We start from the raw sequence: 14,512 nt of genomic DNA, 5'->3' as shown, positions 1-14,512 counted from the left end.
GGATGTATACAAGTTATACAAAGGATCTTGATCCAAGTAATTAGTTAAAAGTGTTTAGAATGAATTTTTACGGTTGAAATCTTGTCAAATGAGTTTTCCATGTGAAAGACGGGTGAAAACCCGAGATGAAACCGACTCTTGCATGACCAAGAGATGTATACAAGTTATACAAGGGATCTTGGTCCAAGAAATGAGTAAAAAGAGTCGAGAATGGATTTTTACGGTCAAAATCGTTGTTTTGATGTTTTAACCGACACTAGGAAAGAAATGGCTTGATTGTGGGTATAACTTGCTTGGTGTGGTGTTGATGTGCTTGTAAGTGTTGTATCTAGCGGCTAGCAAAGGCTAGAAACCGAGATCCTTGCGATCTAAAGCTAGAAAACACAAAATAGTTCGGTTTTCGTGTGTTTATGAAAAATGGACAGATTTACGTGTGCTTAGAGTCGGGTCACGAAATTTCACAGAGATGATCTACACATGAAAATATGAGATCTGTGAATTTTTGGTAATTTTTGGATAAAAGATGAATATTTGGTGAATTTAATGCTCGGTTTTGGCCAAAAATAGTGAAAAATAGGAAAACATGATGAAAAATTCTGGAAAATTTAAGATAAGCTTTTTATAACATAGAAAAGTCACCCACAAAATTTGAGCTCAGTTGGAAAAGCCTAAGTAGGCTTTTCGGTGAAACGAGTTCTAGGGCTTTCTAGCTCGGTTTTGGGTGAAAATGGCTTGAAAAATAAGTTTTAAATTCTGGAAAAATTTCAGGAAGTTATGAGGATGATAGAGATCATCCCAGAAAAATTTGGGATTTTTCTAAAGTGTTTTGGTATTTTTGATATATTTAGTATTTTAATGAGATTTAAAAATAGATAAATAAATGTAAATATAAGAAAATAAATCTGGAAAATTTTTACAAAAATTCCTTACTGTCAAATTAAGTCTTGTGCAAAATTTCAAGACCCGAGACTAATCGGGTAATTATTTGTGCTAAAAAGAACATAAAAACAAGTTTTTAAAGCTTAAAACGTGTAAACCGGCAAAGTTCGCATAAGCGAGCTGACTGGTACATGAAAACTCTAAAAATGGACTATTTCATAAATCTAAGTAAATTAAGTAAAAATAAATCATCCGAAAATAATTCGGATGATTTGGGTAATTTTACCCGATTTTACCGTTTTCGGCACCGAAATACCGGAAATGGGCCCCACGGCCAAACGGGGTGTCAAACCGAGCTATAATTTCATCACCTTAACTAAATTGACTGTCAAACTCTAAGCAATGTCAATCTGAGTCCTTAGAAGTGTCACGGGGTTAACATTGTCCCCGAATCGAGTACAGTACTGGGTTAACAATGTTCCCAGATGTACCGATTGATATGTATTTAAGTTATGGGAATTATATAGTAACGACTAGATATTATATTACAGATCCAGGCACGTAGCTGTTCCTTATATTACTCACCGACTCACAAAAAGGTGAGTTTTCACGAGCCCCTTTTAATGAATTGTTTTAATTATATTTTCCCGGGGCGGAAAACATGTCTTATTTAAAGTATTTAAGTACATACCGATCGTATGGAAATACTTGTATATTTATATATATATGGTTTGATGCACAGAATATATAAATTGTTTATCAGGGGTTATTATTGTTCTGGGGTAACATAGTTCCCAGGGGTATTTATTGTTCTGGGGTAACATAGTTCCCAGGGGTTATTATTGTTCTGGGGTAACATAGTTCCCAGGGGTAGTTATTGTTCTGGGGTAACATAGTTCCCAGGGGTTTTTATTGTTCTGGGGTAACATAGTTCCCAGAGGTTATTATTGTTCTGGGGTAACATAGTTCCCAGGGGTATTTATTGTTCTGGGGTAACATAGTTCCCAGAGGTTATTATTGTTCTGGGGTAACATAGTTCCCAGGGGTATTTATTGTTCTGGGGTAACATAGTTCCCAGGGGTATTTATTGTTCTGGGGTAACATAGTTCCCAGGGGTTATTATTGTTCTGGGGTAACATAGTTCCCAGGGGTAGTTATTGTTCTGGGGTAACATAGTTCCCAGGGATTTTTATTGTTCTGGGGTAACATAGTTCCCAGAGGTTATTATTGTTCTGGGGTAACATAGTTCCCAGGGGTATTTATTGTTCTGGGGTAACATAGTTCCCAGGGATTATTATTGTTCTGGGGTAACATAGTTCCCAGAAAATTAATGGAAATGTTCTGGGGTAACATAGTTCCCAGCATGATTATATTGCTAATAAATGATTATTAAAATGATTTGTCAGTGTTTATTTAAATTAGTGAAACTCACCAACTATTCGTAGTTGACCCGTTTTCTTTACATGTTTTCTAGGTATGCCCAAGTTGGATTGATTGATGTGTGCTTAACTATCTGTGCTACCTGTTGGAAGCTTGCTGCTCTATGTTTTGTAATGAATTTATTAATGTCTTATCGGTAAAATATGTGTGTAACACCTAGACAGTAATGAAACTCGCAACAATGTAATATGTTATAAATTAATGTAGTGGTATTTTCTTTATAAGCAATGCTGTTGATATCAGATGTGTCTGTTGCATCCCGTGTACGTTTCCGCTGCGGTTACGGGGTGTTACAAAAACCCTAAATTAATATTATTAGTATTATTATGAAACCCAGTTTAGCCCTAACATTATAATCCAAAACAACATCATCTGAACCAAACCCTAAATTAATATTATTATGAAACCTAGTTTCGGAATTGTCATCGAAACCCAAATAATCCTCCCACTGATTAATGGATCGATTATCGAACCCTCGACGGATCACACCTCATGTTCCGGTCATCGACGGAGGAGTTGCGGTCGTCATGGTCGGCTTCTTCTAGGAGGGGATCGAAAGTGAGTTGGTCAGAGTGGTGGTGGTAGGTCAGGCGGCGGTAGAGGTTGGAGACGGAGAGGAGGAGGACGGCGACGATCAAGGTGCAAATTTGGGTGGTGTAATGTTTTTTCAGCATTTTCGGTAGACGACAAGTGGTGGTAGTGGTTCGTTGGTGATGGTGGTAGTGGTGGTGGCTCTGAGTTTTAGATATGGGGGGGGGGGGTTGTGAAGATGATGAATGCTAAAGAGATAGAGAATGAATGTGGTATGTGAAGAGATTAAAATGTTTTTTACTAAATATATAAAAATGACCAAAGTACCCTCATGTGCAAGGAACATGACCAAATTTAACAAGAAAAATCAGCTCTGTTAGTGATAAAGGAGGTAGCGTGAATGAGATTTGAAACTTAAAAGATGTTCTTTGTCATTAAGTTTGCTAAAGGACAACCACTGAAAAAGCGTACAAACATAAAGGACCAGTTTTGTTATTTTGTCTATATTATTTTTTTTAGTTTTAATTAATAAATAAATATGTGAATTTACAACACTACCCTTATGTGCCTTGCACATGACTATATTTAATGTGAAAAGTTAACTGGGTTAGTGTCAAAGGACGTAACGTGATACAAATTTGAAACATAAAGTATGCTTTCTGCTATTTGTTTGGCTAAAGGACGTCAATTGAAAAAAGTTCAAACATAAAGGACGTGTTTTGCCATTTTGTCTTATTTAAATGAAACCCATACACAGTCCCACGTATAATTAAGTACTCATCCATAATGTTTTATGGAGAATTCGAGTTGTTTTCTCACCTGTTTTGGAAGGATGGGAATCCACGCGTTTTAGTGTAGTCTATCACAAAAATCAGGCCAAAATAATTAAGTTTGGCTTTTTAAATCAAATCAAAACCCTAATCTAGCACATCTCTTACAACTAGTTATTAGAGTTCGATATCAAAGTGGATTACGGGGTCGTTTAATATTATTTGTTTTTAATATTTATCTATTTTTTGAATTTTTATTCCTTTTATTGTTATTGTTTGATATTAAATTGTTTCACAAATAAAATGAGATGTTATAACCTGCTTTAAAAGCTATATGAGTTTGATGGGACCCAAAACCCGTTTATTTTTTTACTATAAAATTAGTTTTTAAATTATAATTTTTTAAATAAATCAGATATTAACTTTTAGTATATTCCTACTTTATAGGATTTTTGTATCAAATATTTGGTGAGATTAGTTTTTAATTTAATGAGATGTTATAACTCGTATAAGAAATATCTGGATTTGATAAGACTCATAGCCGTGAATTCGGGTTAAATGCATGAAAAGCCTACATTTAAAAATCAAGCAAATCTGATGACTCCAAAAAAAGGGGGAGCCCATATCGTGACACGTAGAATTTTTATATTTTCGTTTATATATATTATAGACATATAATTTTTTTTACCATTAACTCAAACTATCACATTCACATATCCATTATTGATTAATAACATAAGCACCACATAACATAATACGAAACCATATTTTACAAATTTTCTAGAGCTTGCTAGAGACATGTATATTACGGACTTTCGAAGGTTTTGGGTTCAAATCCTTGGGCAGAACCACGTGAGAACACCATTTTCAACCTGAGTTTTGATCTGATCAACCTTTACATCTTCCGGCAACTCAATTTGCCTCGTAAAACCATCGAGTCCTCCTCGCCTCTCAGCCACATGCCAAATGGTGTCGTTTTCCTTATGATCTTTGGATGACTCCTTTCTTGTTTCTGCTCTCACCACTAAAACATAGCCTTCTTCTACCTGCACCTTCACGTCGTCCTTGCTATATCCTGCAAGGTTTCAATTGATGCATCGTGTTTGTTAGATGAAGGTTTCAATTCGATGCAATTTGGACTCGAAATTGTAGCGAGATTGTCGATTGTAATATATTACATAAATAGCACGCATAATTTGTGTAAACGAGCCGAACCCGAGCTCAATTAGTTTTGACTTATGAGAGCCCGAGTTCGAGATCGGCTCCTTTTGACTTTAAGAGAGCTCGAGCCCGGGCACTTTTTCTAAAGTGCGAGCTCGTTTATAACTGATAAATTTTTTTGATTAATTTGTATATTTTGTGAAGAATGTTAGCATGCCTAAGCTCGGCTACGCAGTGTGAAATTAATAGACGGAAGTCCAGAAGCGGTAAAACTTAAAATTACACCAAGACCGGCTTCCCATACAAGGCTCAAACTCGATAACTAGTGTAGCTTTTATTTTTTAGGCTCGGGCTCGGCTTGTCTACGAAACAGATCAAAATAACATTTACATCCACGAAGTTGTTCAATTCGTCGCAATTACAACTTACAAGGTCAACAGTTGTATTGAATTTGACAATTTGGTATTGAATCAGCAAATAAAATTTTAAAAAAAAAACTGTTAGTTACCAGGGACGTTGATTTTAATAAAGTGAGCTTGTGGAGTTTCGAACCAATCCATGAGAGCTGCTGCTGGAGAGCGATAGATTGGAGGACTCACGAAGAACCGCCTGAGGAAAGGATCACCAAATAAAGCCATTTTTATTTTTCTTCAAGATTCTAGCGATTGAAGGAATTGAAAGGGTTCGTTAGTGATTGGATTGATTTATGGAATGGAATGGAATGGAAGGACGAAGTCTCTGGAATCACTCGAACTTTCTCCCATTTTTGTTTTCTTATTATACTTTGTATATTTATCTCTATAATTATATCAAAAAAACACTAAAACTATATTTTTTCTTTTATATATAATTAGTTTTTATTCCTCGTATTACGAGGCTGTTTTATATTATTCGTTTTTAATATTATTTACTATTTTGAATTTAATTTTATTTATTGTAATGAAATTTATAATATACTTAGACTTTGATGATAATAAGGTTTCACAAAAAACTATAATGTTATAACCCAGTTTAAAAGTTATCTAGGTTTGGTAAGACCCAAGACCCGCTTATTTTTTTACTATAAAATTGTTTCTTAATTATAAAAAATATTTTTTTAGAAAAAAGTCATATAATAATTTTTAGTATATCATATTTTATAGGATTTTCACATCAATAATTTGGTGAGAATAATTTTTAATTTAATGAGATGTTATAACCCATTTAAGAAATATCTGAGTTTGTAAGAGTGTAAGACCCATGCCCGTGAATTCGGGTCATATACATGAGAAGCCTCCATTTAAAAATCAAGCAAATCCGATGACTCAAAAAAAAGGGGAGTGACCACATCGCGACACGTAAGATTTTTATGTTTTCGTTTATATATATTATAGATAAATTAACTACTCTTTTACATCTATTTCATTATCTTTTTTACCTCCTTCCCTCACAACCATGTTCAAATCCAAATTTGCTCATTCCTTTAAAATTTTCTCTGTGCTCCACTAACAACCACTTATAACCTTTTAAAAAAATTTAAAGAACTCTCTCACATAATTATGAAGGAACTATTTGTAAATGCTCTTACACGTCTTGTTTTTTATTTATGGTTTTGGTCAGATTGGTTATGGATATCAAGACACATTACAGGGTTTAGGCATAAGCTACAATTGCATCTGAGTATTTTCGTGTATGGTTTCGGGTATTGAGTTATAAAATGCGCACTCTATCGATACCCTACGGGGATTGGGTCTTGGACATCAATTATGGGTGTGAAGTACCCGGTTACAAAAATAATTGGTTTCGTTTTTTTTCACGAGTTCGGTTTTAAATATAGGTTTCTCGTGCACCTCTAGCTAAAAGTGTTTTATGAAATTTAATAACATTATTATATTAGTCATATATGAAAATAGGTTATCAAACCCAGATGCCGAGTTAGTTTATATTAACAAGAACATAGACCCATAATATCAATGATCAATCCGGAAACCATGTGTGCATACGTTTATTTATAGGCCATTTCGACAATAATCATATGTAGGCCCATAATAAAAAGGCCCAGTCACACAGGCTTTAAAATGAATTAAGGTTATTGGATTTTAATAATTCAAATTTTAACCTATTAACCGTGATTAACCTCAATTAAAGAAATGTTTTCAGTCACTCTCAACTTTCTAACATATTTTTCTCCAACAATTTATCACTAAATGAAATGTAACATTGTTAGATATTTTGATGATGTAGCCTGCTTACGTGGTGGTGGTGGTGGCGGCGACTTACACACACACATGTTGGGTTTAAACACACACACGAACCGAACACAACACATGAAAGCAATAAGCGAACACGAGGATTTAACGTGGTTCGGTCTAAACTGACCTACGTCCACGGGTGGCAACTATATATTCTTTATTGAGTGACAAATTGTTAGAAGTACATAGTGTTGTTTAAATAGAGACTAGTCTAGGGTTTGTAAATTATTGAACAAGAAATCCAAACCGGGCCGGGCTTCGGTCTGGCCACCCTACACCCGTCTGCCCTTTGGACTTCAACTAATAAACCGGGCCAACAAGGCCTACGAACCCAACAATCTCACACTCGGAGGCCTTGAGTACCCTCGTCTGCACTCCTGATTTTACTTCTGTAATCTAAACATTTAACTTCTAGTTGCCACTGCCTTCTCATCAATTAACCTGAAGGCCCCGTTGAAGCTCCCCGAAGCTCCAACACATCAGTCACGGCTAAAACTACCCCTGACCCGTTCTCTGTCCCTACCGGCTCCCACTGAAACAAACTACCGGATACTGAGATACTCTGAGAACAAACACTATCCATAATCAGCAAGTAATTCACTGGAGAGACTTTAACAGCTGGAATACTGGTTTTCTTAATCCACTGTCGACCTGGAACTGTAATTGAAACACGGCCTGTGCTCCCACTGTCACGATGTCCTTTGACTAATTTAACCTTCCTAGCTCGTTCATGTGGAATCTTCACTTTGCTCTAGGTTTGTTACTTGCAAAACGAACCTTCTTCTGCCCACGAGATTCTGTGAACCGGACTTTGTCTTTCACCAAAACTGGATCCACTCCTTTCGGTGACATATCGACCATATACAACGAACCCATTTTCTTGCCACGAGCAACCACGAGATTCCCTTTAACTACCTTCCACTGCCCATTCACGAACTTAACATCGTACCCCTGGTCATCCAACTGCCCAATTGAAATCAAACGTTTTTTTAAACTTGGAATAACCCTCAGGTCTTTCAAAGTCCAAGAAGTACCTGCTAAAGTTATCAAATCAACATCTAACATACCCGTAACCTCTAGAATATCATCGTTCGCAAGTCGAAGCGTTCCAAAATCCCCAACCTTAAGATTCTTCATCGTTTCACTACAGTAAGTGGCATGAAACGATGCACCAGAATCCATCACCAAAGAATCAACGTTAATCTCAACACTAAGAACTAAAAACTCATCACTATTGTCTCTATCATCTGTGCCTTCTTCTGTAACTGTCACACCCCAACCAAAGGCGGCGGAACATGCCGAGGTGTAACGATTGCCCATAAGCACATGACACTATTTAAAGCGACAATATTTAACAAACTCATTTCATTTCACAACATCGGAAATGTCACATAACAATATTCATAACAAGTCATAACAAAATATAGCAAAATATAGCAAATCAAATATTGTTCATTTTTGCTAATAACCTAAAGGTATTGTGACGTTTTCTCCACAAGCTCCATAATCAACCTAAATGCAAACCTGTAACATTTCTTAAAATAAAGTTTATCAACACAAAGGTTGTTGTGCAATTCATAAGTTTGAGCATATAAGTGTATAATAAGAAAAGCCACAATCTTGTATGCGAAACAACAAATAAATAGCATTAATTTAGATAATATGAGGTCGCTAATAAGAATACATTAGCGGCACCGTCTATGAGAGAATACCAAATAGATTTGGATTTCTTGAGGTCGTTAATAAGAATACATTAACGGCACCGTGCTATAAGAGAATACCAGAGACATATAAGCATAGAACACCAAATCGAGCATTTATTTAAGTAAAGTAGACAATAACGTTTGTGGTTTAAGACTCAAGTATAAAGCATTTAATTTGAATAAGTATGAAATGTCACCCCCAAAACGAAAGATGAAAAATGGGGTATGAAAGTAGTCACGTTCAAGTAATAAACTTGAAAGATGATAATTTGAAGATTTGCCGGAACGGCGGGTTTAACGAACAAAGCCTAAAAGGGAAAGAAGTTTTGGATTTAGAAAGGTTGTCTTGAAAGTCTTTAAATAAAATAAATGTTGAGAAATGTAAACAATTAAAGTTTCAAGGTTTAAAATGTAACTATTTGTAATTTATAATAATGACCCTTTAAAAATTTAAGTTTGCTCGAAACCGGGTTAAAGTATCTAACCTTAATATTTACTCAACCTATTTTAAGTAATAATGTGGGCAAAATGCAAGAATGCAAGTCCCTTGGGATTAAAGATACTAAAATGGGTTTTAACAAGTGTTCGGGTTATTGGTTCGGATCTTGATGATTGGTCAAACCCAAAGTCAACTTTCCAAAATATTAAATGTTATGAGATAACTCATAAAAATTAAGTAAGACTTAACCAAGTATGTAGATCTATTGTTTTAGAAATAACAACGTACGTTAAGCGAGTGTTCAGTTTTGTCGGTCCAAACTTTGTTATAAGATCAAGTTGGATCCAACATTTTCAAGTACTTAAGAAAATAATAAAAATCAGTTTGTAAACTATTTTTAAAGAAATATACAAGTCTTGATAGCTAAAAATACACTTGTGTGTCTTAAGCGAGTAGAAATCGAATCGGTTCAGTTTCCATCTCACCATAAGTTCATAGATGGTTTCCACATGCCCAAATATCCAAGAACTTGTATAATAATGTACAAATGAAAATGCTTAAATTTTATAACCAAAAAGTTAACAGTAAAGTCTTTAAACAAAAGTTCGGTTTACGGTTTCGGATCTAGTTTTGGGTTAAGACCGAGTTTAGAATCTACCAACCCATAACCATGGAACTCATAAAAATGGTTCTATAAACTGAAATCTAACATTAAACATGTTTAAAACAAGTATTTAACTAAAAGTAGTAAGCAAAGTTCGGTTTACGGTTTAGAGCTATTTACGGTTAAACTGAAGCATAGACCCTCAAACCCATAATCATGGAACTTGTAAATAAACTAAAATGAGCAGAAGTTAAGCATGGTTAGTATGTATAAACAAGTTATATAAGTATATATATATCAAGAACACGAAATTCTCCATGAAGCCTTGCCTTACGAGGTCCGAAACCTCACCGACCGGAGTCGGAGAAGCAACTAACAAAGGTAACAAGAGGTATTATATTATATATATGTTGTGCCACCATAAACAAGTATTATTAAGATTATATATGTTAATTAGAATGAAAGATTAAACTTAGTTTGACTTTTAGAAGTCAAACCTTCAAGAACACAATAATAAACAACCTTGAATCTATGGAGTTTGAGAGACAAATTAAATTTGTAGCAGGGAAAAATGAGGTGAAATGGGGGTGTATATATAGGGTAATGTTGGTGGTCAAATATGGGTGTTAAACACAAGAGTTTGCATGCAAATAGGATCAAAACAAGACACAAACAAACAAACAAACGGGCTGCTGATCTGCAGCCCGTCGCGATACGCGACCAAGGTGAGGTCTCCCCCATCGCGCCACGCGATGGGGTGTGTTACTAGATTTCCCAAACTTTCAAACTTGGCAAATTTAGTCCCCGAAGTTCGTTTTAAGTGGTTTTTACGCGTTTTAAGGACCGAAAATGATGTTTTCAAGACCCAACAAGTGTAAAACAATATTGTAACATAAAATCCATCATTTTGATTATAACATAAGCTTAGGTTTACAAAACGGGTCGTTTTACATAATAAAAGTTTACAAAACGAATACGAATCGAGACCCGAAATTGACGAATGTTACAATATCTACTACTTTAGAAAATTTCGTCCCGAAATTAAGACGAAGATGACGTTACATAAAAATGTAGATACTTCTCTTTCATCGTGTCTTCTCGTTCCCAAGTGAATTCCGCGCCACGCCGTGATTCCCATCTAACTTTAACTAACCGAATTCTACTACGCTTGGTTTTCTTCTCATTGCGATCCATGATCTCAACGGGTCGTTCAACCATGATCATCGACTCATCAATATGTACTTCGTCGAGAGGTATATGGAGATTACCCTCGGCTAAGCACTTTTTAAGATTCGAAATATGGAATGTCGGATGACCACCAACAAGTTCTTGGGGTAATTCGAGTTAATAAGCTACCTCTCCCAACACGTTCAAGAATTTTGAAAGGACCAACGAAACGAGTAGCTAGCTTACCCTTATTTCCAAAATGGACTACCCCCTTCCAAGGAGATACTTTGAGAAGGACAAGATCGTCAACATTAAATTCGATCGGTTTTCGCCGTTTGTCGGCGTAACTCTTCTGACGACTTCTAGCGGCTAGGAGATTCTTACGGATTTGATCGATGACGTCGGTAGCTTATTGGACCATTTCGGGTCCCGTGATTTGAGCTTCACCGGTTTCGTTCCAACTAATCGGAGAACGACATTTACGACCGTAAAGAGCTTGAAAAGGAGCCATATCAATGCTAGAATGATAGCTATTGTTATGTGAGAACTCGATGAACGGAATGTGAGAATCCCAATTCCCACCGAAATTAAGAACACATGCTCGTAGCATATCCTCGAGTGTTTGAAACGTACGTTCGGACTGACCGTCCGTTTGAGGATGATAAGCGGTGCTAAGATCGAGACGAGTTCCCAAGGCTTCTTGAAGAGATCGCCAAAAATGAGAGGTAAAACGAGCATCGCGATCAAGGAATGATAGTCAATGGTAAACCGTGTCGGCACACAATTTCCCGAACATATATTTGAGCAAGCTGCTTGAAAGAATACTTTTCGCGGATCGGAATGAAATGAGCAGATTTGGTTAAACGATCAATGATCACCCAATAACTATCGTTGCCTTTTTGGGTGTTGGGTAATTTAGTGATAAAGTCCATAGCAATGTCTTCCCATTTCCAAATGGGAATCGGTGGTTGCTCGAGTAGACCAAAAGGTCTTTGATGTTCGGCTTTGACTTTTGAGCAAGTAAGACATATAGATACAAACAACGCTACGTCCTTTTTCATACCCGGCCACCAAAAGGTAGCACGAATATCGAAATACATCTTATCCGCACTGAGATGAATGGAATACTGCGAATTGTGAGCTTCTTCGAGTATAAAAGTACGAAGATCGTCGCGATTAGGAACCCACAAACGATTGAGAAAGTATAAAAGACCATCGGGTTTGGTTTCGAGTTGAAGTTCGGCACCACATGATATTTCATCGTACATGTTACCTTCTTCAACGGAGGCACGTTGAGCTTGGAAGATATGGATTTGGAGAACGGTTTGAACAACAATGCTTAAGAGTAGAACAGATTTAACATTAACCTTTCGAATTAGGGCGTCGGCGACAACATTCGCTTTACTGGGGTGGTAGCGAATCTCGTAATCGTAATCACTAAGTAATTCAGCTAATCGTCGTTGTCTCATGTTGAGATCTTTTAGGTCAAAAATATGTTGAAGGCTTTTATGATCGGTAAAAACCACACATTTCGTACCATAAAGGTAATGTCTCCAGATTTTGAGAGCGAAAACGAAGGCACCAAGTTCGAGATCGTGAGTCGTGTAGTTCTTCTCGTCGACCTTTAGTTGCCTTGATGCGTAAGTGATGACTTGACCTCGTTGCATGAGAACACAACCAAGACCTTGATGAGAGGGATCGCAAAATACAACGTAATAGTCGTTTCAATCGGGAAGGGTTAGAACGGGAGTATTGCAAAGCATGTCCTTGAGAGTACAAAAGGCTTCCTCTTGCTTTGAACCCCAATCGAATAGTTTCCCTATATGAGTGAGGGAGGTAAGAGGCAAAGAGATCTTGGAAAAATTTTGAATGAAACGCTGATAATATCCGGCCAAACCGAGAAAGGATCGAATTTCCGTGGGAGTCGTTGGAGTTTTCCAATCCTTAAGGGCCTCAATTTTAGCGGGATCAACATGAATACCTTTGTCGTTTATGATATGTCCTAAAAATTGAACTTCCTCGAGCCAAATTTAACATTTGGAGAATTTGGCATAGAGTCGTTCATTTCCAAGGAGTTAGAGAATGAAACGCAAATGATTTTCATGTTCGGCTTTGGATTTAGAGAAGATAAGGATGTCATCAATAAAGACAATAACGAATTTATCAAGGAATGGTTTGCAAACGAGGTTCATGAGGTCCATAAATACCGTGGGTGCATTTGTTAACCCGAAGGGCATAACCAAAAATTCAAAATGTCCATATCGAGTACGGAAAGCGGTCTTAGGAATGTCTTCTTTGCGAACACGCAATTGATGATAACCCGATCGAAGATCGATTTTGGAGAAACAAGTTGTGCCTTGAAGTTGGTCGAATAGGTCATCGATACGTGGCAAGGGATATCGATTTTTGATGGTGAGTTTGTTAAGTTCTCGGTAATCGATGCACATACGAAACGAAACATCCTTCTTTTTCACGAAGAGAACGGGAGCGCCCCAAGGAGAAGAGCTTGGACGAATGAAACCTTTATCAGAAAGTTCTTCGAGTTGGTTTGATAGTTCTTGCATATCCGACGAGGCTAGAAGATAAGGAGCCTTGGCCACAGGCATTGTGTCAGGTCCCGTTTATGATGGTCGATTCGGCTCGGATCTTAATCGATCATGTCATAACTCACACAAAATTAATCGTGTTGACAAGAGAGTTAATGAAGGGTTACTATATTTAGAAAGATGACCGTTTGTTAAAGGCGGAATCAATAACAAACATACGGTTGCAATGAGTATTCAAAATATGAAGACACACACAGGATTCACTCAAAAGATTTCCATTTATATAAAGTTAATCATACAAAAGGATAATCGATTAGGGTTTAGAAGGAATCCTAGGACAGCCGTCACACACACAATATTCTTTCAATTAATGTGTCGGTCTTATCCGTATTGTGCTCTGTCTCGTCCTTTTGGCGGCGTGCCCTAATTATTCTATTTGTAGGCCTGCCAACCTAAGACAGGCTGTCATTCCTTCTAGAAACCCTATCCGATAGTACATATTCAATTTACATATTCAAAAATATACTAAGTGTAAAACAAGTCTTCCGGGTAGGCTTTTCATTAAACTTCAGTCTCCGGGTACGCAGTGTACTCGGCCTTCCTTCAGACTTGGTAAACATAGAAGTGTACTCGGAATCAGTTTCCGGGTAGACTTTACTTAAAGAATATTTTACCAAGTAGACTTCAATCTTCTTGGACTTATCAAACTTTGCTCGACAAATCCTTACGAGCAACCTTGTTCTTCTATGATCCTGTTCGGCTCATTGTCAGTTAAACAACTTATTGATAAGGCGTACTCGGGAGTACATACCTTACTTTAGCAGAACCTTACTCGATATGACTTAGAGATATTCCATCAACTCATCAAGTATACTCGGACCATATTTATTAAAGAATACCTTGCCCGGTCTTCCAATTACTTGGCTTCTTGGACTTGGTTGACCAAACCTTACTCGGAAGAGTAAAATACTTGGTGTTGAAGAACAACCCTGCTTGACAAAGTGAACCTTACTCGGATATTCCAAATTAATGAACCTTACT

The 14,512-nt window shown here is 36.7% G+C and overlaps 1 protein-coding gene across 1 annotated transcript; it reads right to left on the bottom strand.

Annotated features, from left to right (window-relative positions):
* Nucleotides 1-4,330: 4,330 nt before the first annotated feature.
* Nucleotides 4,331-5,458, bottom strand: LOC143624834 (15.7 kDa heat shock protein, peroxisomal-like). The gene is made up of 2 exons (XM_077095342.1): nt 5,290-5,458; nt 4,331-4,695 (listed from the first exon to the last, which is right to left on the bottom strand). Exons 1-2 carry the CDS (start codon nt 5,417-5,419, stop codon nt 4,451-4,453), a joined length of 375 nt encoding a protein of 124 aa, XP_076951457.1. The 5' UTR covers nt 5,420-5,458; the 3' UTR covers nt 4,331-4,450.
* Nucleotides 5,459-14,512: the final 9,054 nt, after the last annotated feature.

The sequence above is a fragment of the Bidens hawaiensis genome, unplaced genomic scaffold, assembly GCF_021521415.1.
Source record: "Bidens hawaiensis isolate Kalapana, Puna unplaced genomic scaffold, B.hawaiensis_p1.1 tig00000416_1, whole genome shotgun sequence".
NCBI classification, from domain to species: domain Eukaryota; kingdom Viridiplantae; phylum Streptophyta; class Magnoliopsida; order Asterales; family Asteraceae; genus Bidens; species Bidens hawaiensis.
Note: the sequence above shows the minus strand (reverse complement) of the source record. Positions and strands in the feature narration are given on the sequence as shown.